Source organism: Pristiophorus japonicus, chromosome 1, assembly GCF_044704955.1.
Source record: "Pristiophorus japonicus isolate sPriJap1 chromosome 1, sPriJap1.hap1, whole genome shotgun sequence".
Lineage (NCBI taxonomy): Eukaryota > Metazoa > Chordata > Chondrichthyes > Pristiophoridae > Pristiophorus > Pristiophorus japonicus.
In genome coordinates this window covers 480215544-480242996 of record NC_091977.1, presented here as the reverse complement: position 1 = coordinate 480242996, position 27453 = coordinate 480215544, and the positions used below count along the sequence as shown (strand labels likewise).

The following is a 27453-nucleotide window of genomic DNA, read 5'->3' as shown; positions in this document are numbered from 1 at the left end:
CAAGAGTGAGTAACTCCTATGTCCCAAAATTACCAGATTTCACTATGATCGGGAGTATCAATCAATGGGAGCACAGGTTGCAGAATTTGGCATTGAGCGTGTATAACTCGTGCCGTTCCTGATTTTCCCGCTATTTATGTCAGGACTATATGTACACTGTGTGACTCCTAACACAACTAACTTGATTTTTCATTACTCTATGTAAACGGTGTGGCTCCCAACACAAAACTAACATGATTTATCATTACTCTGTAGCAATCCCACTGAAATTAAATGGAAACTATCAAGTGTGGAGACGTACTCAAGGATGAGGCTCAAATTGGTTCCAAACTACAACTTCGACAAGCATGCAGAAGCCAGCGCTTTGCGGGATAACCTTGGTAAACAAAACCCTGTGCTTCCTTTTTAGGCTAGCAGTAAAGAAAGAAAAACAGCACCTTTCAAGACCTCAGGACGTCCCAAATCGCTTGACAACCAATGTACTGTTGAAGTGTAGTCACTGTTGTAATGTAGGAAATGCAGCAGCCAATTTTACTTAGCTTCAGTTTAAGCTTAGTCAAGTCACAGACTTGTTCTCGCTGTAGATCCGCATCACTCTACTTTGTCATCCTCTCCATACTCGTCCTCCAGACTTTCCACAATGAAGCTGTTAGATTATCGTAAAAAGTGCAACTGGTTCACTAATTATTTTCGGAAAGGAAACCCACCCTGCTTACCTGGTCTCATCGATATGTGACTCTGATTCAATGTGGTTGACTTGATATTGCCCTCTGAAGTGGCCTAGCAAGACCCTCAGTGTATCAAACCGCTACAAAAATGTCTAATGGCATTGTGGGAGCACTTTCACGACGTGCACTGGAACGGTTCAAATAAAAGGCTCGCCACCTTCTTGAGGGCGTTTGGGGATGGGAAAAAATATGAGTTATGCCAGGAATTCCCACATCCCGAGAATTAATAAAAAAAATACATTTGTGTTTTATTGGAAGCATGTGTCAAGCACACAGCAGCAGAGTGATCTGAAACTGACTGATTCTTTTTGGTTCTCCGCAGGTACTGATCATGTGAGAAGTCCACCAGACTCTCTCCCGTTGGCAGTGGCAAAGGAGGCGAAAGTGAGTGAGTTGGAAGATGATCAACTTGGAGATGAAGATCTAGTTTTCCTTAATAACCAGTAAGTGTTTGGTCAATGAAACAGCCAGTGTTTAAAGGGGCCTCCATAACAGTGCCAGAACCCAATCTGGAGTCTGCCCTACGATGACACCCAACGACAGCAAGCCAATGTATTAACAGGTTATACCATGGGGTGCTCTACCAAGGTTGAAAATATTCAGATGATGTTCTTGGTGGCTTTTGAATTCCTATTATTTAATTTGGACGGTGAACACAGAACTAGAAGACATGATTATAAAACTAACAGGGCTGAAGCATGACTTGAGATTGGAAAATCTGTTGTTTCTTCCAGACTAGCAGATAAAACAATTGCTGCAGTGTTAAATATAAAAAACACAACAGGGTGAATATCTGATTTGGAACAAGATCTAGGTTAGATAGATCGAACTGATAGTGTGGAACTAAATGGTTCCGGAGTTGATGCTTCAAAAGATTTAAAAGAAAGACTGCATTTACAAAGCATCTGTTTTAACCTCAGGACTTCCCAAAGTACTCAGCAGCCAATAAGATACTTTAAAGTGTGGTCACTGTTATAATGTAGGAAACACGGCAGCCAATTTATGCACAGCAAGCACCTATAAACAGCAATGAAATAATGACCAGATAATCTGTTTTCTAAGTGATGTTGGTTGAAGGATAAATATTAGCTAGGACCCTGAGGAAGACTCCCTAGCTCTTCTTTGAAATAGTGGCCTGGGATCTTTTAGGTCCACATGTAAGAGCAAAGGGGGCCTTGGTTTGACAAGTCATCCAAAAGACGGCATCTCCAACAGTGCCGTACTATCTCAGCACGGGATCTGTCAAGTGGACAGAAATGTCTGCCTGGATTCTGTGCTGAAGTCTCTGGAGTGAGACTTTGTAAAGTATGAATGATGTAGGGTGTGAGGTTGGGTAGATATTCTGGAGAGTTGCATGATCTATATTCTCAGTAAAAGAGGGATTCAACCAGACATTCCTCGTTCAATTCCTCCATCGGCAAAATCGCCCACACAACTAATGTCCTTGAGCAAAGGACTCACCATGTGGACTCCAGTCTATTGGCCTCTAAGTGGACATGAGCATTGCTAGAAAGTCAACAGGAGTGATGCAAGAATGACGGCCCTCTCCATCACAGGGTTTACACGCTCATGGCCATAGGCCAGGAAAGAGGGATGGCCAGTTCCCCATGCTGGCCTTCGATCAAGGGATGGCGGTTTGAAATTCTTTTGACTCTTTGGGTGGATGGGGGCTCAAGGGGAATTTTTGCAAAATTTTTCCTCGAGATTTTGGAGGAGAAATGTGTTCGCGCCTCTGTTGCAGCGTTGTCCCGGTGGAGTGGTACATTTTGCGCCGTCAAATGGTTTGCGTGTGCCGCCACAAAATTCATCAGCTGGGCCCAGAGTTTGGAGCGTAGCGCTACGGGAGGCGTTCCGCACCTCTTTTAGGGCGCTAGGCCGGCTGAGCCATTGAAAATCTCGAGCTAAGCAGCCGGCCTGGGAGCGTCCTAACAGAGGCTTCTGTGGAGAAAAAAAAACATCAAAAACATTCCCAATTCATTACTGACGCGACCCCAACATAAATCGCAAAAAGTAAAAAAAGAAAAACAATCACATTTGCTTGAGGTAGAAATTTCTTCAATCACTTCGGCCGGTATAGCTTGGAATGCCAGCTTTCACTGGTGTTCCCTTTAGGGCGTGCTATGGGTGTTATGGAGTGGTAGCGATCCAAATATCAAGCCGGTATCATAACCAAAGGCGTTGCACACTGGCTCACCTCTCCCGGGCGGTACTGCTCCGCGCCCCGTAAACCGGCACCGAATGTCCCAGCGGGGTGCTGGAAGCTCGCCACCCGGGCACAAGTGCTTTCCGCCGCCATTGCTGCCCCTCCGGGGCCCTCAGAGGGGCAGCAAGAGACTGAAAATCCAGCCCAAAGTGTGTTAGATTGGGTAGGTTTGTATGAAGAAGGTCATTCAGGCCATCTTATCCCAGTCTTCAAGAATACCAACTGTCTTCCTATTTCAACTTTAATGTCCATTTGAATAGGCCAACAGGACTTCAGCTTAACCTCTCGCCTGAAACAGTTTGGGTTAGGACAGATGGAAAGATGACGCACAATCGGTGGACAAAACATCTCTGATGGTCTTTTCTTGTTTTACACTTTCTTTATATGATTTTGTAAAGATTGTAATAATAGACCACAGCTACATTCCTTGTCAATGCACTAAAACGAGAGTCAAACACTTCCATGTTTATAAAGGTTTATAAGAACATACAAAATCACACCACAGCAGTTTGAGAATTTGAATTTAGTTTTAAAAATTTGGAATTAGAAGCTGGTACCAGTAAAAGTGGTTATTAAGCTGTCAGATAGTCGTAAAATCCCAACTTGTTCATTATTGTTCTTTAGGGAAGGAAACCCATCATTCTTACTTGGTCTGGCCTATATGTGACTTCGGTCCCACACAAACGTGGTTGACTCTTAACTGCATCTGAAGTGACGTAGCAAACTGCTTCACACCACCACTTTTCAGGGCAATTAGGGATGGGCAATAAATCCTGGCCTTGCCAGCGGCACCCACGTCCTGAGAATGAATTTTTTATAAAGTCAACACCCCAGAATGCTTAGCTGTAGAAGATCAAGCATTACATTGGTTGATCTCAATTTTCTAGATCTCTTCCTTTGGCTTCATCATCTAACCTCACATTACAATTTCCCTGTTTTTCCTTCTTTCTAACTATATTACTTCAGATGATCTTGATGCACTTTTCACCTGTTCTCTCCAGTCTTTATCAAGAAGTTCTAGGCTCTTGAAGCATCTATCACCCAAGGCTTTCTTTCTGACATCCATGCACCAGAAGGACAGCAGAAACTACTGGTGTTTAGGGTTAGCGAGGTATAGAATGCACCATCATGTTTCAGCTACTGATTAAGTTAGTTTCTAGGCATGCAAAAACACGATAGCGCCCAGATCTAAATACAATTGATATATAACCCGACCTCGACATCAGGCTGCCTGTGACCTGTGAAGTTCTGCAGGTGTTTAACTTTAGGGTTTAGTATAAAATGGATCATTTACTGACAAATGGATTCCTTTATGCACTCTTGTTCACCTAACATTTTTTATTGTTGTAGAGTTGAACCTGAGGAGCCCAGTCAGAAGGAGAAGTTGGTGATCTCTGAGGAATGCGAGCTGATCACGATTGTTGCAGTGATCCCTGGACGCTTGGAGGTCACCACACAGCACATCTATTTCTATGATGGCAGCACCGAGAAAGAGGAGACAGAGGAGGGTGAGGTTCCTGAAACACTTCTGCTGCTTAGTTGTTCTTTCAATAAGTAGCGAATTGACCTATGTGTCACTCCCACTCCAGAGACTTGAACACATAATCCAGCCTGGCACTTCAGTGCAGTACTGAGGGAGTGCTGCACCTGCATCAAACTTCAAAAAGGAGGCAGGTTGACATAGGAACAGGATTTGCCCTCAAGCCTGTTCCGCCATTCAATTAGATTATGGCTGATCTGTACCTCAACCCCATTGATCCATATCTCTTGATACATCTCAGTCTTGAAAATTTCAATTGACCCAGCATTTACAGCTTTTTGGGAGAGAGAATTGCAGAGTTCCACTGTGTGAAAAAGTGCTTCCTGATTTCACTTCTGTGTGGTCGAGCTCTAATTTTAAGATTGTGCCCCTTGTTCTGGATTTCCCCCATCAGAGGAAATAGTTTCTCCATATTTATCGAATTCCATTTTCATTTTAAACAACTCCATTAGATATCCCCTTAACATTCTAAACTCAAGGAAACACAAGCTACATTTAAGCAACCTGTCCTCATGATTTAATCTTTTAAGCTGTAGTATAATTCTGGTAAATCTGCGCTGTACACTCTGGAAGGCTTATATATCCTTCCTGAGGTGTGTTGCCCACAATTGAATGCAGGACTGTATGGGGTCTGACCAAGGCTTTGCACAACTGGACCATTATTTCCTCTCCTTTCTATTCCAGCCCCCTTGAGGCCAACATCCAATTCACTTTTTTGACCACTATTTGGACCTGTGCATGAGTGATTTCGTTTTCGTGATTTGGACAGCCAAATCCCTTTCCTCCTTCACAGTTCTTAGTCTATAACCATTAAGAAAATATTCCAATTTGTCTGTCTTAGACCCAAAGTGGATGATGTCACATTTCCCCACGTTGTGCTCCATCTGCCACAGATCTGCCCACTCACTTAATCTGTCTATGTCCCTTTGTGACTTCCTGCTTCCATCCACACAATGTAATGCACCTCCCAATTCAGTATATACTGCAAACTTGGATATATAACTCTCTATTCCTTCATCAAAGGCAACTGAGTCATGGCCTTCAGGAGAGGGTGCGAAAAAGGGAACAAGATAAATAAAATCATGGTCTTAAAAAATTTAGATTTTTTAAAGTGAGTACAATTTCTCAACCTGCCATGGTGAGATTTAAACTCGTGGTCTTGTTTTCAGGAATTGGGTACGATTTCAAACGTCCCCTGTCACATCTCCGAGAAGTACATCTCAGACGCTATAACTTGAGGAGATCTGCTTTGGAGCTCTTCTTCATCGACCAATCAAATTACTTTGTCAACTTCAAAAAGAAGGTATAGTATTTGCTATTTTTAAACAGGTCCTTTATTATAATTAAGATTTGGGTTTTTGGTGTCCTGGCCAATATTTATCCCTCAATCAACATAACAAAACAGATTATCTGGTCATTATCACATTGCTATTTGTGGGAGCTTGCTGTGCGCAAATTGGCTGCCGCGTTTCCCACATTCATCATCATCATAGGCAATCCCTCGAAATCGAGGAAGACTTGCTTCCTCTCTAAAATTGAGTTCTTAGGTGACTGAACAGTCAATACGGGAACCACAGTCTCTGTCACAGGTGGGATTGTCTTTGAAGGAAAGAGTGGGTGGGTCTGGTTTGCCGCAATCTCCTTTCGCTGCCAGCACCTGTTTACTGCATGCTCTCTGTGACGACGCTTGCGTCTGCGCATATTCAGAGACTGAACTTCAAGTCATAGTCAACGTCTTCATTGAGGCGTACGAAAGCATGGGCCTTACACTAAACATCCGTAAGTCAAAGATCCTCCATCGACCTGACCCCACCACACAGCACTGTCCCCCCAGTCATCAAGATCCACAGCGCGATCTTGGACAATATGGACCACTTTCCATACCTCAGGAGCCTATTATAAACAAGGTTTAACACTGTCTCCAGTGCGCCAGCGCAGCCTTTGGCCGCTTGAGGAAAAGGGTGTTCGAAGATCAGGCCCTCAAATCTGGCACCAAACTCATGGTCTGCAGGGCTGTAGTAATACCCACCCTCCTGTATGGCTCAGAGACAGGGACCATGTACAGTAGACACCTCAAGTCTCTGGAGAAATACCACCAATGATGTCCCCGCAAGAAGTACTGTAGCTCGACGACAGACGTTGGGGTGATCTTGGACCTGGCCTGGAGTCGACGAAGGTTGAACAGGTTTCCACTGGTTCTGTAGTTTAGTTCCATTCCAGCGGGGAGCTTGTTGACTATGAGGTGGAGCATGTCAGCGAAGATTGAGAAGAGGGTTGGGGCGATAACACAGCCCTGTTTGACCCCGGTCCGGACGTGGATTGGGTCTGTAATGGATCCGTTGGTAAGGATCGCAGCCTGCATGTCGTCATGAAGCAGGCATAGGATGGTGGCAAACTTTTGGGGGCATCCGAAACTGAGGAGGACACTTCATAGACCCTCGTGGTTGACAGTGTCAAAAGCCTTTGTAAAGTTGAAGAAGGCCATGTATAAGAGCTGGTTCTGTTCCGTGCATTTTTCCTGCAGCTGTCGCGCTGTAAAAATCATGTCTGTTCTGCCCCGTAGGGGACGAAATCCACACTGTGACTCCGGGAGGAGCTCCTCAGCCACAGGGAGAAGACGGTTGAGGAGGACTCTAGCGACGACTTTCCCTGTGGCTGATTATAGAGAGATTCCTCTGTGGTTGCCGCAGTCGGACTTGTCCCCTTTTTTAAAGCTGTTCACGGTCACTGCATCTCAGAGATCTCCAGGCATGCTCTCCTCCCTCCAGGTGAGAGAGATGAGGTCATGTATTCGCAACAACAGTGCCTCTCTGCCATACTTCAGTGCCTCAGCAGGGATTCCATTCACTCCTGTAGCCTTGTTGTTCTTAAGCTGTCTTATGGCGTTTTCTACCTCGTGCAGTGTTGGGGTCTCACTGAGGTGGTGGCGGGTAGCATGCTGTGGGATGGAGTCGAGAACACTCGAGTCAAAGGCAGAGTCTCGATTGAGAAGATCTTCAAAATGATCCTTCCAGCGGGTCCTGACCGCCTCGGTGTCCTTGATGAGTGTTTCTCCGTTTTTGGCCAGCAGTGGGGTGGGGCCTTGGGTGTTTGGACTGTCGGTGGCCTTGACTGCGATGAAGAATCCTCGCACATCATGGCTGTCGGCCAGCTGTTGTACCTCCTGTGCTTTCTCCATCCACCATGATGTTATTGAATGGCGGAGCAGGCTTGAGGGGCCAAATGGCCTACTCCTATTTCTAATGTTCTAAGTCTTTCTTTCTCTCTTGGGTTGGAACTTTAAAAAAAATTAATTTGGGGGATGTGGGTGTTTCTGGCAAGGCCAGCATTTATTGTCCATCATAGTTGCCCTGAGAGGATGGTGGTCGGGTTTCTTGAACCGCTTTGTGAAGTGATTTGATTCAACTAGTTGGCTTGCTAAGCCACTTCAGAGGTAATTTCAGATGGCAGTTAAGAGTCACAACCACATTGATGTGGGACTGGAGTCACATATAGGTCAGACTGGGTAAGGACAGCAGGTTTCCTTCCCTAACAAACATTGGAGTTTTAACGCCAAAGATCTTCATGGTAACTTTTACTGATGCCAGTTTTTTATTTCCAGATTTTTAAAAGTGATTTCTCAACCTGCTACGGTGGGATTTAAACTCCTGTTCTCTGGATTATTAGTATAGGCCTCTGGATTGATTACTAGTCCAGGAACAGAACCACTGCACTATTGTATCCCATAACTTAGACTAGATTGTTGGGATAAAAGTCCTATGGCACTGGGAGACTTTGTGGGATCGAACATTTTTATCATCTCCAAATCTAGCCCAGACTGGTGTGAACACAATTTCAGCTAAGAATGAGAGGGATGAAGGTTCCAGTTTTTTTCTGCTCCTAATGTTGTGCCTTAATACCAGTTTTTTAAAAACCTGGACAAATAAGACATTTTGTACAGTTTTTAAGATGGCCAGTTGATTATTTTTGAAGACTAGGCCCTCAAATCTACCACCAAACTCATGGTCTACAGGGCTGTAGTAATACCCACCCTCCTGTATGGATCTGAGGCGTGGACGATGTATAGAAGGCACCTCATGTTGCTGGAGATATATCACCAACGATGTCTCCGCAAGATCCTGCAAATCCCCTGGGAGGACAGGTGCACCAACATCAGTGTCCTCGACCAGGCTAACATCCCCAGTTTTGAAGCACTGACCACACTCGATCAGCTTCGCTGGGCAGGCCACATGGTACGCATGCTAGATACGAGACTCCCTAAGCAAATGCTTTACGCAGAGCTCCCTCATGGTAAAGGAGGACAGTGGAAACGTTATAAGGACACCCTCAAAGCCTCCCTGGTAAAGTGCGACATCACCACTGACACTGACACCGCAGACCGCCCGAGGTGGGGAAAGTGCATCCGGGAGGGCGTTGAGCTCTTTGAGTCTCAACGCAAAGAGCATGAAAAGGCCAAGCGCAGGCAGCGGAAGGAGCGTGCGGCAAACCAGCCCCACCGAACCCTTCCCTCGATGAATGTCTGTCCCACCTGTAACAGGGTCTGGGGCTCTCGTATTAGACTGTTCAGCCATCAAATGACTCACTTTGGGAGTGGAAGCAATTCCTCCTCTATTCCGAGGAACTGCCTATGATGATGCTGATTATTTTATGTCCTATAGACAGATCCTGAATGGCACGATGAATCAAAACAATTCGGTAGATATCTGTCCTGCTGGACCCCTGTCGTTTTTGTTAAAGAGGAAAGAACGTGTCAGGAGCACTTTCTGTTCCAAATATTACTCATTTTTATAGAATAATAATGGTCTCTGCAAATTTTGTTTAAAATAAATAGCAATTTTATTACTGAGTGTATGATGAGAGTTTAAGAACAACCTGGCCAAATGACTGCCAGGGAATTGTCCTTCTACCTGGACAGTGTGCAAGTGAGTGAATACGATGAGAAAGGAAGACAATGAAAAGTTAGGCATGGTCTCTGAGCTGGGATGAGGCCTCGTGGATTTCCGTTCTCTCCTCCATATTCTTGGTACCCTGGATTTTTTGGGTTCCTTCCTCACAAGAAATAATTTGCATTTATATAGCACCTTTCCATAATGTAAGGATGCCATAAAGTGCTTCACAGTCAACAAAGTTCTTTTGAAGTTACTGTTGCAATGTGGGGAAAGGCAGCAACCAATTTGTGCACAGCAAGGTCCCACAAACAGCAAATAGATAAATGACCAGCTAATCTGTTTTAGTAATGTTTGTTGAGGGATAAATATTGGCCAGGACATTGGGGAGAACACCCCTCCGAATAGTGCCATGGAATCTTTTATGTCCAGCAGAGAGGGCAGACTGGGTCTAGGTTTACTGTTATAATAAAAAAAACACAGCACCTCTGACAGTGCAGTGCCCCCCCCAGTACCAATGTGTCCTGTAATATTTTGGGGGCCACATGGCCCATTCAAAACTACGCACGTGCACGGGTTCTGCATTTAAAAGCCGGTGACCGCTGAGTGGCCATGCAACTTAAAGAGAACATCGCCCAGTACTGCACTGAAGTGTCAGCCTAGATTTTGTGCGAAGTCTCGGGAGTGGGATTTGAAACCAGAACCTTCTGATGCAGAGGTAAGAGTACTATAACTGAGCCAAGGCTGACCAAGAGGGTGGACATTGAGTGTATCTCCTCCAAAGTAGCATCTCCTCCTCTTGCTATGTCAGTTTTCTCCTGGGTTTGAATAACAGACATTGGCAGATGTCAAGGATTGCCCGTGTATCAGCCTGCTCCCCACAATGGATCTGATTCCGGGAATAAGCAGCTCGTATGATGTGTTGGAGAGAAATGAGTTCTTTAGCGGGAAAGGGAGGTGCAGTGAGTGAACACACAAATAAAAAGTGTTGGGAAACATCTCTCACTGCACCAGTCCGTCGTGATTGTTTCTCGTGTCAGCCATCCATGTGAGCACTGTGTGAGATTATTGCTAGTTTAGTACTGAATTCAGAAAGAATTGCTTTTATATAGCGCCTTTCACGATCTCAGAATGTGCCTGCACGGTTTACAGCCAATTAATTACTTTGAGAAGTGTAGTCACTGTTACAATGTAATGCTACAGCAACACTGTTTCCGCTACAAGCACTAATTTTAGAAGAAAATGCCTTGCACACAATACAGGTAAATGTACTTCATGTGTATGTTAACTTAACAAACATCTGCCACCATTCAGTAACCAAGGAAGTAAAGCACTTGCAACGACCAAAACACACTTGCACACTCTCCTTTTCATTTTACCAACAAACACAAAAAAGCTTAAGTTCACGTACACATGCCGAACAAATATGAGTATAGAGATCACGTGCTCAACGAGGGTTTGTACATCTGAGTGTTGTTGCCGGCCGCATTGTGATATCCTGATCGAGTTTGGAGAGGTTGTTTGCTAAGTTGGGATTTTCTGCGGGTCCAATGAAGAGATGCCCACAGTGTGTCTGACTGATTTTTGTTTCTTTTGCGCCTGCATGCAGGTCCGAAACAAAGTGTATTCGCGCATTGTGGGGGCGAGACCCCCCAACCTCTGCTACTTCGACAGCCACTCTCCCCAGGAACTGCTGAAAACTTCAGGGTTAACTCAGGTAAGATGCTGCTCCACTGTACGATTTGGGATGGCAATGACTGACTCGTTCAGCTTATCGTGCCTGTGCTATCCAATGAATCCCACTCCCCTGTTCTTTCCCATAGTGCTAAAAATGCTTCCTTTTGAATCTGCTTCCATCACCCTTTCAGGCAGTGCATTCTAGATAATAACAACTCACTGCATAAAGAAAATTCTCCTCATCTCCTCTCTGGTTCTTTTTGCTAATTATCTTAAATCTGTGTCCTCTAGTTACCAATTTTCCTGCCGGTGGAAACAGTTTCTCCTTATTTACTCTCATCAAAACCCTTAATCATTTTGAGCAGCTTTATTAAATCTTCCCTGAACCTTCTCTGCTCCAAGGAGAACAATTCCAGCTTCTCTAGTCTCCCCACATAAGTGAAGTTGCTCAACCCTGGAATAATTCCAGTAAGGCCTTAGTGAGGCCACGCCTGGAATATTGTGATCAGTTTTGGTCTCCTAATCTGAGGAAGGATGTTCTTGCTATTGAGGGAGTACAGTGAAGGTTCACCAGATTGATTCTCGGGATGGCAGGACTGACATATGAGGAGAGACTGGATCAACTGGACTTGTATTCACTGGAGTTTAGAAGAATGAGAGGGGATCTCATAGAAACATATAAAATTCTGACGGGATTGGACAGGTTAGATGTAGGAAGAATGTTCTCGTTGCTGGGGAGTTCCAGAACCAGGGGTCACAGTCTCAGAATAAGGGGTAGGCCATTTAGGATAAACTTCTTCACTCAGAGAATTGTTAACCTGTGGAATTCTCAACCGCAGAAAGTTGTTGAGGCCAGTTCGTTAGATATATTCAAAAGGGAGTTAGATATAGTCCTTATGGCTAAAGGGATCAAGGGGTATGGAGAGAAAGCAGGAAAGGGATACTGAGGTTGAATGATCTGCCATGATCATATTGAATGGCATTGCAGGCACGAAGGGCCGAATGGCCTACTACTGCACCTAATTTCTATGTTTCTATGGGCCCAAGTTTCCACACGATAAAAAAACGGGCGCCCCTCCGAGCTGGGCGCCCGTTTTTCGCGCCTGAAACGGCGCCTAAAAAAAACCTCGCAATTCTGGAGCGCTTTGCAGCTCCTTGTCTGCCTGGCGCGGCGCCCAGGGGGGCGGAGCCTACACTCGCGCCGATTTTGTAAGTGGGAGGGGGCGGGTACTATTTAAATTAGTTTTTTCCTGCCGGCAACTCTGCGTGTGCGTGTTGGAGCGTTCGCGCACGCGCAGTGTGAAAATAACATTGGCACTCGGCCATTTTTGTAGTTCTTTGTAGCTGTTTAATTTTTGAACATTTTTTTAATAAAAGCACATTGCCATCAGCACATCAGCACTTGCAGCCTTCTCACTGTCTCCTTCCGCCCCCCCCCCCCCCCCGCGGGAAGAAAGGGCGCCTCCCCCCCCACCCCCCCCGCGGGAAGAACAGGTGCCTCCTCTCTCTCTCCCCCCCCCTTCCCCCGCGGGGATGAATGGGCGCCTCCTACACCCCGCCCCCCGCCGGCGGGAAGAACGGGCGCCTCAGGCTGACTGCAGAATTCTCCGTGCCTGAAGCACTTTCACACAGGTAGGAAGATGGTTTATTTAATCTTTTCTTTGCTTATAAATGTTTATTCAGGTTGGATTTATTTGTATAATATTTGTAGAAGTATAAATAAAGATTTATTGTAGAATTTAATGACTTCCCTTCCCCCCCCCCCACCTCGTTCTGGACGCCTAATTTGTAACCTGCGCCTGATTATTTAATGTGTAGAACAGGTTTTTTCAGTTCTACAAAAATCTTCACTTGCTCCATTCTAACTTAGTTTGGAGTACGTTTTCACTGTGGAAACTTTGAAATCAGGCGTCAGTGGCTGGAAATTCTGTTCCAAAGTAGAACTGTTCGACCTGACTAGAACTGCAGAAAAAAAAATGTGGAGAATTGCGATTTCTAAGATAGTCCGTTCTCCACCAGTTGCTCCTAAAAATCAGGCGCAAATCATGTGGAAACTTGGGCCCTATGTTTCTAAATCTCCTTTGCACCTTGCCATCCTTCCTAAAGTGTGGTGCCCAGAATTCGGCACTCTGGCCCGACTTTGTCCGGTCAGCTGCGAATGAATGGCACTTGCCGTACATTGCAGTTACACTTGCCCACAGACTTTCTGAGGGCTATTACACTGCAATTTACAGTAATTAGAGAGCCAAAACACTATGGGTCCTCCACAGGGGATATAAGAACATAAGAATGAGGAGCACAAGTAGACCATGCGGCCCTTCAAGCCTGCTCTGCCATTCAGTAAGATCATGGCTGATCTGTGACCTCAACTCCACTTTCCTGGCCGATCTCCATAATCCTTTGATTCCCCCAGAGCCCAACAATTTATCTCAGCCTTGAATATACTCAATGACACAGCACTTTAGGGTAGTGAGTTCTAAAGATTCACAATCCTCTGAGTGAAGACATTTCTCCTCATCTCAGTCTTAAATGGCCGAACCCTTATCCTGAGACTATGTCCCCTAGTTCCAGACTCTCCAGCCCGGGGAAACAACCTCTCAGCATCTAGCCTGTCAATCCCCTTCAGAATCTTGTATGTTTCAATGGGATCACCTCTCATTCTTCTAAAATCTAGAGAGTATAGGCCCATTCTACACAATCTCTCATCATAGGACAACCCTCTCAATCTATCAATCTATTGAACCTTCGTTGCACTCCCTCTAAGGCAAGTATGTCCTTTCTCAGATAAGGAGACCAAAACTCTGCACTCTACTCCAGGTGTGGTCTCACCAAAGCCCTGTACAATTGTAGCAAGACTTCCTTACCCTTGTCCTCCACGCTACTTGTAATAGAGGCCAACATGCCATTTGCCTTCCTAATTACTCACTGTACATGCGGGCTAACTTTCTGTGCTTCCTGTATGAGGACATCTAAATCTCTTTGAACACCAACATTAATATTTTCTCACCATTTAAAAAATATTCTGTTTTTCTATTCTTCCTACCAAATTGTAAAACCTTACCGTTCCCCACATTATATTCCTTCTGCCACTTTAGATGATAGAGGCAGAGAGGTTGTTTCCACTGGTCAGGGAGACTTGAACTAGGGGGCACAGCCTCAAAATACAGGGGAGCCAATTTAAAACCGAGTTGAGAAGGAATTTCTTCTTCCAGAGGGTTGTGAATCTGTGGAATTCTCTGCCCAATGAAGCAGTTGAGGCTAGCTCATTGAATGTATTCAAATCACAGATAGATAGATTTTTAACCAATAAGGGAATTAAGGGTTACGGGGAGCGGGCGGGTAAGTGGAGCTGAGTCCACGGCCAGATCAGCCATGATCTTGTTGAATGGCGGAGCAGGCTCGAGGGGCTAGATGGCCTACTCCTGTTCCTAATTCTTATGTTCTTATGTTTATTACCCACTCACTTAACCTGTCTATATCCCTCTGCAGGCTCTTTGTGTCCTCCTCACAGCTTACTTACCCACCTAGTTTTGTATCATCAGCAAACTACATTGCACTTGGTCCATTCATCCACGTCATCAATATAGATTGTAAATAGCTGAGGGCCAAGCACTGATCATTGGGGTACCCCACTAGTTACAGCTTGCCACCAGAAAATGACCAAATTATCCCTACTCTCTGTTTTCTGTCCAGTAACCAATCCTCTATCCATGCTAATATATTACCCACAATGCCATGAGCCCTTATCTTGCAAAGCAACCTTTTATATGGCACCTTATCGAATGTCTTTTGGAAATCCAAATATACTACATCCACTGGTTCCCCTTTACCTACCCTGCTAGTTACATCCTCAAAAAACTCAGATCAATTTGTTATGGGACCTGTTTGATCAGGGCAAGGGATGGCATGTCTCCTCAATCAATCAGATTGAAGAATGTTTACTGAGACACGCAGAGTCTAAACCAGGAAATGTAGGTTAGAATATTTAATTCAATATAACATCATGTACTGAAAGTGAAATAAAAAAAGTGGGAAAAAGATGGGATTAAGTGAGAGAGAGAGAAAGAGATAAGAGACAGAGGCCGAAATTGCTCCCCTCCATAAGCTCCATTACCACCTCTAAGAGGCGTGAATGAAGCCGAGAGGCCTTACCGACATGGGGCAGACAGATGGCCGACCTGATCGAATTGCCCCTGGGTCGGAAGTGGTGGGAACGGGCTACCGCACTGCCCATTTTCTCACCGTGTTGGGCACACGCCGACCCCCACGCGCCAACGCCGGTTGGTGCCACTGACAAATTTCCCCAGCGGGGGAGCTGTCTGTGGCTGGGTGGCGCATCTGCCCTTAAAGGGGAAGATTGCACTGCCGGTGACTCCATGTTATTTTTTATTGTCGGCGACTGCCAGGTCGGGCAGACAATTATGTGGGTTTGGCCTTGCACTACCTCTTGGGTGCCAGGCCGCTGGCCCAGCTGGAACCCTCCCTGGTGGCCCAGTGTTTGCCACTAAAGTGGCTGCAGAGTTCACAGTGGCCCTCCCCTTTAACTGAAGGGAAGGGATGTTGTGATGCGTCAGCACGACGCCATCAGCGTGGCGCTGATGACTTGGAGCGACAGCCGCTCCGACCCGCCCGCACTTCCGCCCCGCTGACGACGGCCACTCCAACCCATCCGCACTTCCGCCCAACTAATGATTGCAACACCGCTCCGACCGGGAAAAGAAAAGTCCTGAATTTCGGCGTATTATCTGCCCCATGCATTGGGGCAGACAGAACACTTACAAAACGGTATGTGCGCCTCATTTGGAGAGGAGGGGAATTTCGTCCCTAGAAATCAAAAAAATTTTTTACATTTTTAAAATCTCCAACAATAATTAAAATCTGAAGGGATGAGACTCTACACTTGTAAAAGTAATTTTTCAGTGCCAGAGAGGTTGTTTGGCAGACCATTTAAAATTAATTTATAATTGAATGGACAGGCCCTAACCTTTTTGGCATATCTCGTGGGCAAATACCCCAAGTTCCTGTCATTGCAACTATGTGAATGCTGAGTCTCTCAGCAAGGTATTGGTGTCGCGAAGCTTGAGAAAGAGCAGGCAACTTGGACAGCAACTTGCTGATTTTTGCGTTTAACTGCGAATGTGCAGATGTTGCTGTCCAATTTATTCCTTAATAACAATGAAGCTATCAGCGTTTTCCAATCCCCCTCACCCCCGATATTCTAACTGCAAAATCTGGGGCAATACTTCAGCTGAACCCTAACCAGTGATTATAAAATTTTTGTATAACTTCCTAGCTTTTATACTCTATGCCTTTTTCTTCTTTGTGAAGTGGCTGGTTCCTGTGACATTTTTTTCTTTGCTGATTGTAAATTGCTGCTGCTATTCTCTTTCAGAAATGGGTTCAGAGAGAGATATCCAACTTTGAATACTTGATGCAACTCAACACCATTGCAGGGAGAACTTACAACGATCTGTCTCAGTACCCAGTGGTAAGTTAATCTTCCTAAATCCTGAGGGAAGGGGTGTCTCTGTGCCCCTTCCACTTTAGCCCCTGATGATCTTCATGTCCCAGCTCCAACACACACATCTCTTAATCAGTCATGTTCTAGAACTCTAAACCTTCACTCTCAATGTAATGAGCTTCACAATCAGTATCAGACATTCGCAGGGGAGGTACAGCACAAGTTAGATACAAAGTAAAGCTTGCTCTATATTGTCCTCTCAAACACACCCAGGGCAGGTGTAGAACAGGTTAGATACAGAGTAAAGCTCCCTCTTCCCATCATACATAGAAACATAGAAAATAGGTGCAGGAATAGGCCATTTGGCCCTTCTAGTCTGCACCGCCATTCAATGAGTTCATGGCTGAACATGCAACTTCAGTACCCCATTCCTGCTTTCTCGCCATACCCCTTGATCCCCCTAGTAGTAAGGACTACATCTAACTCCTTTTTGAATATATTTAGTGAATTGGCCTCAACAACTTTCTGTGGTAGAGAATTCCACAGGTTCACCACTCTCTGAGTGAAGAAGTTTCTCCTCATCTCGGTCCTAAATGGCTTACCCCTTATCCTTAGACTGTGACCCCTGGTTCTGGACTTCCCCAACATTGGGAACATTCTTCCTGCATCTAACCTGTCTAAACCCATCAGAATTTTAAACGTTTCTATGAGGTCCCCTCTCATTCTTCTGAACTGCAGTGAATACAAGCCCAGTTGATCCAGTCTTTCTTGATAGGTCAGTCCCGCCATCCCGGGAATCAGTCTGGTGAACCTTCGCTGCACTCCCTCAATAGCAAGAATGTCCTTCCTCAGGTTAGGAGACAAAAACTGTTCACAATACTCCAGGTGTGGCCTTACCAAGGCCCTGTACAACTGTAGCAACACCTCCCTGGCCCTGTACTCAAATCCCCTCTCTATGAAGGCCAACATGCCATTTGCTTTCTTAACCGCCTGCTGTACCTGCATGCCAACCTTCAATGACTGATGTACCATGACACCCAGGTCTCGTTGCACCTCCCCTTTTCCTAATCTGTCACCATTCAGATAATAGTCTGTCTCTCTGTTTTTACCACCAAAGTGGATAACCTCACATTTATCCACATTATACTTCATCTGCCATGCATTTGCCCACTCACCTAACCTATCCAAGTCACTCTGCAGCCTCATAACATCCTCCTCGCAGCTCACACTGCCACCTAACTTAGTGTCATCCGCAAATTTGGAGATACTACATTTAATCCCCTCGTCTAAATCATTAATGTACAGTGTAAACAGCTGGGGCCCCAGCACAGAACCTTGCGGTACCCCACTAGTCACCGCCTGCCATTCTGAAAAGTACCCATTTACTCCTACTCTTTGCTTTCTGTCTGACAACCAGTTCTCAATCCATGTCAGCACACTACCCCCAATCCCATGTGCTTTAACTTTGCACTTTAATCTCTTGTGTGGGACCTTGTCAAAAGTCTTCTGAAAGTCCAAATATACCACATCAACGGGTTCTCCCTTGTCCACGCTACTGGAAACATCCTCAAAAAATTCCAGAAGATTTGTCAAGCATGATTTCCCTTTCACAAATCCATGCTGACTTGGACCTATCATGTCACCTCTTTCCAAATGCGCTGCTATGACATCCTTAATAATTGATTCCATCATCTTACCCACTACCGATGTCAGGCTGACCGGTCTATAATTCCCTGTTTTCTCACTCCCTCCTTTTTTAAAAAGTGGGGTTACATTGGTTACCCTCCACTCGATAGGAACTGATCCAGAGTCAATGGAATGTTGGAAAATGACTGTCAATGCATCTGCTATTTCCAAGGCCACCTCCTTAAGTACTCTGGGATGCAGTCCATCAGGCCCTGGGGATTTATCGGCCTTCAATCCCATCAATTTCCCCAACACAATTTCCCGACTAATAACATGCCAAGGGCAGTTACAGCACGAGTTAAATACAGAGTAAAGCACCCTCTACACTGTTCTGGCCTGTCTAAATGAGATTTCTACTTCATGTCAAATTGTGGACAGTTTAGTGCTGTAGAATTGTGACCATTAAGAATTGACTCAAGACTGCACAAAATAAATCTCTCATAGAGTTAGAAACAACTAGCAATTTCTATGTAGGATTAATATGGCCATTATTTTGCATATAATAAAATCAGAATCTAGTGGAAAGAGCTGAAAGAGCTTGTTTTCACTCCTGAATTTCATTTTATTCAATTCAGTTCCCGTGGATCATCTGTGATTACACGTCCGAGGAACTGGATGTGAACAACCCAAGTGTATTCCGGGACCTCTCCCGACCGATTGGCGTGGTGAATGATAAGCACGCAAAGGATGTGAAGGAGAAGTGAGTCGATGGATCATTTTTCCCTTTTTTTCTGTTTGGGCTATCATTTTTTCCTTGTTAAACGGTTGTACAAATTCTCCACAACAGTGGCTCATGCCCTCGACCATTATGTTGCTGATTCATTGGGGGGATTGGAAATCCAGCCAAAGTGCTATGCAGTGACATGCCTACACTACAAGTGAGCCCAAGGTAGGCCGAGGAAACATTTCAAGGACACCCTCAAAGCCTCCTTGATAAAACGCAACATCCCCACCGACACCTGGGAGTCCCTGGCCAAAGACCGCCTTAAGTGGAGGAAGTGCATCCGGGAGGGCGCTGAGCACCTCGAGTCTCATCGCCGAGCGCATGCAGAAAACAAGCATAGGCAGCAGAAGGAGCATGTGGTAAACCAGTCCAACCCACCCTTTCCCTCAACGATTGTCTGTCCCACCTGTAACAGAGACTGTAATTCCCGGATTGGACTGTTCAGTCACCTAAGAACTCATTTTTAGAGTGGAAGCAAGTCTTCCTCTATTTCGAGGGACTGCCTATGATGATGATGATGATAATGCAGTGACTCCTGTTGAAAAGGGCATGTCTGTGGATATTGTGTGAGGACAGAACCAGGCTCGGGTGGTGATGCCCTACATGGTTGAAAAACTTGCACCTTTGAGGCTCATTTGGGTGAGGTACCCAAGGGCTGTTAGTGAGCAAGGTACCTGACACAAGTGAAAGTCAGCACCTTCAGGAAGGAAGAAAACATGAGAAAAAAAGTCACTGATAGTTGAACACAGTGGGGTAGATGTCTGCCTTTACTACCCGGGCATTAAACTTGGTTTGTATTCCCTTGAGTTTAGAAGGTTGAGGGGTGATCTAATCAAGGTCTTTACAAGGGAATCAGTCAGGTAAGTACAGAAGAACTATTTCCTCTGGTTGGGTTATCCAGAATAACCTTAAAATTAGAGCTAGACCATTCAGGAGTAAAATCAAGAAGCACTTTTTCATGCAAAGGGTAGTGGAAAAATCTGGAACTCTCTTCCCCCAATAGGCTGTGGTCGCTGAGTCAATTAGAGCTTTCAGGAATGAGAGTTGTTAGATTTTGGTTAGGTAAGGGTGTCAAGGGATAAGGAGCAACAGTGGGTAAATGGAGTTGATGTGCAGATCAGCCATATTTAATTGAATCAAGGGGCTGAATGGCCTACTCCTGTTCCTGTGAGTGAAAGGGAAGGAATGTGCTCCTGGTAATTCTGGACAATGGCGAATAATTATTGTTTTTTGGGAATTATGTGCTTCTGGATCAGGCCTATGTTTACATGAACTGTGGCATGTTGAACAATAGACAGGAAATGTCTGCGATCTAACTCCTCCTCCTTCATCACCCAGATATGAGAGTTTTGAAGATCCCACAGGAGACATTGATAAATTCCACTATGGTACACACTACTCCAATGCAGCTGGAGTCATGCACTACATGATCCGGATCGAACCTTTCACTACCCTGCACATACAACTACAGAGTGGCAGGTGAGTACTGAGTCTCAACAAGCTGGAGGATCTTCACCACAAGTCTAGGGAGGGGCAAATTGTACAGTGCTGCATTAAGCAGGACCGTGTGCTGCAATAGATTCTGGGATCTGAATGCAAATATAGCCTGACCAATGGGATGATGAGATTGATGTGTTTAATATGTTGAAACGATTTATGGGAATAAGAAACCAATTCCTCTGTGGTAGAATCCAGAACAAGGGATCATAATCTTAAAAATAGAGTCACGTCATTTCGGAGTGAAATCAGGAAGCACTTTTTCCACACAAAGGGTAGTGGAAATCTGGAAAACTCTCCAAAACGCTGTGAATGCTGGGTCAGTTGGAGCTTCCAAGCCTGGGATAGATAGATTACTGTTGCGTAAGGGTATCGAGGGATATTGGGCAAAAATGGGAAAATGGAATTGAGGTACAGATCAGCCATGAATGGTAGAGAAGGCCCGAGAGGCTGAATGACCTACTCCTGTTCCAAATATTCCTATGAAAATCTCCTCTGTCTGGTGTCTGTAAGGGTCTGCCGTGAAATGAGTTTGGGCAGCCCCAAACCCAGTTCCTAGTGGGGATGGATTCAGGAGAATAAAGCTATCCCTAAATTGGCTCCAAATTAGTGGCTGACCTTGAAGGGTCAGGAAAACATGCAATGCTTTTTGTCTCCAATGCAAACTCAACTGCTTTCACATATATCCCATTAGTTAGCTAGACACCCCAGTGATGTGGAACTGATCCATATGGACTGGAAAGGTCACAGGATTCAATCAATGTGATTGTTAACTGATCTCAGTCTGGCTGGCAAGCCGTGCTGTACCTGCCTGGGTGTGTTTGGTTGAACTGTGTACTGGGAGCTTTACTCTGTATCTCACCAGTGCAAGAAGTCCAAAATGAGAAAACATTCCATTCACAATATTGACAGAGTTCACCTTGGTGAGCACAAATTGTGAACAAAAAAATGTATCAGCATTTCACCTGCACTTGAGGTAATCATGATGAAGATTACGTAAGGCCCTACAGGCAAAGAATAGCGCTCGTAGGATGCGATGCCTGGGAAATCAGATTCCCAGAGTTCCTGATCTATTCATCTGATGTTGCGGGTCCTAATTTCTCAACATAGTGTACCTTGTGAATGCCAATCCTTACCAGGAACTGCCAAATGGGGAATTGATCCTGGAGTACTCAAAGCTCTTCTTAACCTCCAAGAAAAAAAGTTTCATTAAACGTGGTGCCACTTTCGAAGGTGATCACGGTGATCTCCGTGCCGCCTGCTTGCCGTCACGATGTCAAGTTCCCGTGCTGTTAAATGTTTGTGTCCCACAGGTTCGACTGCGCAGACCGTCAGTTCCACGCAGTCCCCGCAGCCTGGCAGGTCCGGATAGACAATCCCGTCGACGTGAAGGAGCTGACCCCAGAATTCTTCTACTTCCCGGAATTTCTGGAGAACCAGAACGGTAGGCGGAGCTGCCGGTTCTTTTGCTTGAGATAAATCGTAGCAGTTTGTCATCTTGGCTTGTTTTTCTTTAAATGCCAGTTAGTATCTAAAATAATAGACAAGAAATATAATAGTAAGACTTGCATTTATATAGCACCTTTCATGACCTCAGGGTGTCCCAAAGTGCTTTACAAAGTGTAGTCACTGTTGTAATATAGAAAAATGCAGCAGCCAATTTGAGCACAACAAGATCCCACAAACAGCCCTGAGATAAATGACCAGATATTCTGTTTTAATGATGTAGGCTAAGGGATAAATGGTGGCCAGGACACTACGAGAACTCCCCTGCCCTTCTTCAAAAAGTCCCTTGGGATCTTTTATAGCCACCTGAGAGGGCAGATGGGGCTTCGGTTTAATGACTCATCTGAAAGACAGCACCTCCAACAGTGCAGCACTTCCTCAGTACTGCACTGGACTGTCAGCCTGGATTATGTGTTCAAGTCTCTGGAGTGCAACTTGAAGCCACGACATTCTGACTAAGAGGCGAGAGTGCTACCACTGAGCCATGGCTGACATCACTGAAAGTAGACTGGAGTGAGCAGGCTCACTGAGTTAAATACATTGAGTGGTGGCACTGAACTGCAGGAATTAGAAGGCCTGAGGCCTGTGGTAAGTTAGTTGATCTGAGATAGGTCAGCACTATAGTTGGCTACATCATCCCTTGCACGAGCAAGTGGAAAAATCCATCAAGATTCCACCTGCTGATTGCTATATAATCAGCCCCGTTGGAAAATCTGCCTGTGTACATGTCAAGTAAAATTGAAATTGGCTGTGACGCCCTCAAGAGTCAAATAGTCTGATGACAATCATGATCGATGGTCGTGTGAACATTATCCACTTTAGAGTAGTATTGGAAAGCTCTCATGGTCCTTACTAGACCGCCTGTGAGTATGGGGGAGGGTGCAGGCCATCTCCCATGATTCCATCCTGCAGCATCAGTCAGTGGGTTAATGAGAACAAGAGAAATAACAAGGATGAAACCCGTGATCAAAATTAATTTTCATTTTGTTTCTCTCCCCCTCTCTATCGCTGGCTTTCTCTCTCTATCTCTCTTTGTCACTCCTTTTCCTCTCTTTGTCTCTTTCTTTCTCTCTCTCTCTTCCCCACCCACCCCTGTCTCTGTTGCTGTATCTCCATCTGTCTCTCACTCTCCATACCTCTCACTCGCCATACCTCCCACTCTCCATACCTCCCACTCTCCATACCTCCCACTCTCCATACCTCCCACTCTCCATACCTCCCACTCTCCATACCTCCCACTCTCCATACCTCCCACTCTCCATACCTCCCACTCTCCATACCTCCCACTCTCCATACCTCCCACTCTCCATACCTCCCACTCTCCATACCTCCCACTCTCCATACCTCCCACTCTCCATACCTCCCACTCTCCATACCTCCCACTCTCCATACCTCCCACTCTCCATACCTCCCACTCTCCATACCTCCCACTCTCCATACCTCCCACTCTCCATACCTCCCACTCTCCATACCTCCCACTCTCCATACCTCCCACTCTCCATACCTCCCACTCTCCATACCTCCCACTCTCCATACCTCCCACTCTCCATACCTCCCACTCTCCATACCTCCCACTCTCCATACCTCCCACTCTCCATACCTCCCACTCTCCATACCTCCCACTCTCTCATTCTCTCATTGGGTGTCTGTCTGTCTCTCTCTCGATCTTGGTCTCTCTCTCGGTCTCTCTCTCTCTCTCGGTCTCTCTCTGTCTTACTCTCTAGGGTTTGATCTCGGTTGCCTGCAGATGACCAGCGAAAACGTAACTGATGTTGTCCTTCCGAAGTGGGCAAAATCTCCAGAGGATTTTGTTTACAAGCACAGAAAAGCACTGGTAACTGAGAGGGAGAAGAAAAAAATCTCTTTGTTTGTAATTTGTTGCCAGCCCGTGAGCTTTCTTCCTGTGAACTCTCCCCATGGTCCTGTGCAGGCAGTGAGGTGCAGTTTTGCAAGTTCATGATTCAGTTGTCGGAATCCTGGATCATGCACTGTGGTGTTTGTTGTAGGATGAGAGTGTTTCCACTTCTGTATTTTGACCTCTAGTTTTGTAGCAAACTCTCGATGCCTCCCAAATCCCAGCAGCTGTTTCATCTCTGACTGGAGGTTTCTGCAGTTACTCCATGTAACAGATAGGTAAATGCACCATGTAGTGTATAGATTACAAGCTAGTAACCCCTATGTGTGTCATCTCATCCTTTAAGGGTCCTTTCCCCTATGTGTTCAATTCGATTCCAGCCTGTTCCCCCAGTATTCTATACATAAACCATCGGAATCCCTCGATTAGATTCTAGCCTGTAACACATTCCAAGATCTATATATAAACATTAGATTTCATCCCTGCCTGCTGTGACAGCCCATTCTGTTGGTGTTCTTCCATCTGTGCATAGTGTCTTCCAGGACAGCAGCCAGTTGACCCCACTTCACTCTGATCCTCTTATTGACTCTGCACTGCACCTGCCTCACTTGTCTCCAATTAGTTAATGGGCACTTTTTATTGTTCCTGTCATGCAGGAGTCAGAACACGTTTCCGCAAACCTCCACGATTGGATCGACCTGATCTTCGGCTACAAGCAGAGGGGATCTGCAGCCGTTGAGGCATTGAATGTCTTCTATTACTGCACATACGAGGGTAGGGCAACCGTGCTGGTGACAGACATGTCCTCTAAATGTTATGTTATAAAAAGGGGGTCGTCGGAGTGCCAGAAGTTATTTTCTACAAACAGCTCTGTGTCTTCATTTTTTATGGTGGAAAAACAATTCACGGTCACCTTTTTGGGTTTATTTTGAATTTGACAGACAGGGATCAATCGGAGGTGGGTGAAGTAGTTTTGATGAAAGTTGGAGACAATATTGAATTTATCCAGTTGAAAAATGTTGCGTGCATGTTTTTTGTGTGTCTGAGTATGTAAAAGAGTAAAGTATTACACTTTTGCGCACATGTACAGAAGGCTGGTTTTATTAATGTGCACAGCTGTCTGGCAGCCTCACCAGCAAGTAGAAAATAGAATCTTAAATTCTTACAGATTATGAGGAGAGATTACATAAACTAGGTTTATATTTCCTGGAATATAGAAGGTTAAGGGAATAATAGAAACTTACAGCACAGAAGGCGACCATCTAATTTTTCCGATTTCCCCTCCTCTTTCCCCATAGCCCTGTAATTTTTCCTTTTCAAGTATACAGGTATATCCAATTCCCTTATAAAAGTTACTATTTAAACCGCTTCCACCACCTTTTCAGGCAGTGGATTTCAATTCATAATAATGCTGCGTAAAGAAACCTCCTCCTCTCCCCTCTGGATCTTTTGCAAATTATCTTAAAACGGTGTCCTCTGGTTACCGACCCTCCTGCCAGTAGAAACAATTTCTCTTTATTTACTCCATCAAAATCCCTCAGAATTTTGAACACAGCTATTAAATTTTCCCTTCACCTTCTCTTCTCCAAGGAGAACAATCCCTGCTTCTCTAGTCTCTCCACATAACTGAAGGCCCTCATCCCTGCTATCATTCACCTCGATTTTCCATCTATTGATATTATTGGACAGAAAATCGTACACAGCACCTGAGCAATTTTTCAGCATGTTCTCCCAATGGGTGAGGCGTCATGTTCTCCCAATGGGTGAGGCGTCATGCTGGGCTTTAGGACTTTCCAAACAGTTAGAATGTGAGGTCGGGCAAAAAAGAGCGGGTATTTGGGAAACATGGAGAAACATTTGCTTCAAAACCAGCTGAAATTAGTAGAATTTATTTTTGCTGAAGGAACCCCCCCCTCAAAGCCAAAAAAATCAACATAACCCGAGAGGAAAAAAATTTAGGCTTTTTAAAAAAAAAATCAGTGAAACCGCACCCTGCCCATATATCTGGAGCAATCAATAATCACAGTCCTTCATGTCTCATTGTTTTTATGGGTGTCTGCTGTGGCTTAGTGGTAGCACTCCTGCCTCTGAGTCAGAAGATTCCCACTCCAGAAACTGGGGCACATAATCTAGGCTGATACTTCTGTGCAGTACTGAAGGAATGGTGCATTATCAGAAGTGTCTACTTTCAGTGAAGAGCAGAGTATTTCACCCTGGTGCCCTGACCAATTTTTATCCCTCAACTGACATCACCAAAACAGATTGCCCAGGTCATTATCACATTGCTGTTTGTTAGATCTTATGGTCCACAAATTGGCTGTCACATTTCCTTACATTGCAACAGTGTCTATATTTCAAAAGTATTTAATTGAATGTAAATCGCTTTTGGATGCCCTGAGGTCGTGAAAGGCGCTATATAAATACAAAATCTTTTTGGGGGGGATTCCAGACAATGGGATGCAGGAGGTTGAAGGCACAGCAGCTAATGGTGGGACGAAGTGATTGAGTTGCACAAGAGGCCAGAGTCAAAGGAATGACGAGTTTGGTTGGGGATGGGGGAATTATAGGGCTGGAGATAGTTACAGCAATAAGGAAAGGATTGTGCTGAGTCCATTGCGTGTGTGTCGGCTTCCGCGCTAATAATACAGCATCTATCATTATAGTACTGATCTTCCAAGATTCACCACACAGCCTCCTACTTCATTTCCCAATTCAACAGCCTTGGTGACCTTGTGGTCTGTGGGCATGGCCCTACAGCTACATCCCTCATTCAGTCATGTTGACCCTTGTGGTGGTGGAGAATTGGGGTTGTATTGCTCATTCCAGCCTCCAGTATTAATTCAGTCATTGTGGCACAGGTGCGGTGGATCTGGATGCGATCGCTGATGAGACGGAAAGGAAGGCTTTAGAAGGGATCATTAGTAACTTCGGGCAAACCCCATGCCAACTCCTGAAGGTAAAGTTAAACTTTGTTCTTAGCCTCTCTTCCCCAACACAATCCATTATAAAATATTTTCTCCCTTGCATTTTCTTCTCTTTTTCAATTTTCTCTCCTTATTTCCGACTCACGCTGGTCTGTATTTCCATGCACAGTACCTCACACAAGTGGCCCTTGTTTGAATGTGTGAGCATCGGAATGCTATTCAACTATCCTCGCCCAGCTGCCACGTCATTTCCAGCTGAGGCTGGGATCAGGAACCGTGTCAGACTTGGGACTGGGACTTTCCTGGTCTGTGTAAATTGGGAAACTCGAATCATCTATATGGGTCAGTGCAAAACAGTGAATTTTAAAAAAATCATCTAGCAATCAAGGTGTATGGTAGCGTAGTGTTTTTATTACTGAACTAATAATCCAGAGTTCAAATCCCACCTTGGAAATTTGAGAATTTGAATTCAGTGTAAAATAAATTCTGGTAATAAAATGCTGCTATCAGTAAAAGTGAACATGAGGCTGCCAGATTGTTGTACCCGATCTGTCCTATATGTGACTCCTGTCCCATAGCAACATGGTTTACTTTTAATTGTTCTTGAAATGGTAAGTCACTCAGTTGTATTAAACCCTTCAAGAAGATGACCCACCACCACCTTCTCTGGACAATAAATGATGGCCTTACCACACATCCCGAAAATAACATTAGCCCTGAATTTGAACCTAATGTCTGGGCCAAGAATAGCCCATCAAGCCCATTC

At 45.0% G+C, this 27453-nt stretch overlaps 1 protein-coding gene across 2 annotated transcripts in view; it reads left to right on the top strand.

Moving 5' to 3' along the window:
• Positions 1–27453, top strand: part of nbeal2 (neurobeachin-like 2) — a 333823-nt gene that overhangs the window by 262290 nt on the left and 44080 nt on the right. For both annotated transcript variants that reach the window (XM_070894760.1, XM_070894755.1), the window contains 12 exons: positions 256–380; positions 1051–1171; positions 4282–4439; positions 5641–5774; positions 10967–11074; positions 16427–16522; positions 18757–18881; positions 20244–20384; positions 21716–21846; positions 23633–23742; positions 24420–24537; positions 26622–26719. In XM_070894760.1, coding sequence (XP_070750861.1) covers positions 256–380; positions 1051–1171; positions 4282–4439; positions 5641–5774; positions 10967–11074; positions 16427–16522; positions 18757–18881; positions 20244–20384; positions 21716–21846; positions 23633–23742; positions 24420–24537; positions 26622–26719 — 1465 coding nt within the window. The remainder of the gene's footprint in view (positions 1–255; positions 381–1050; positions 1172–4281; positions 4440–5640; positions 5775–10966; positions 11075–16426; positions 16523–18756; positions 18882–20243; positions 20385–21715; positions 21847–23632; positions 23743–24419; positions 24538–26621; positions 26720–27453) is intronic.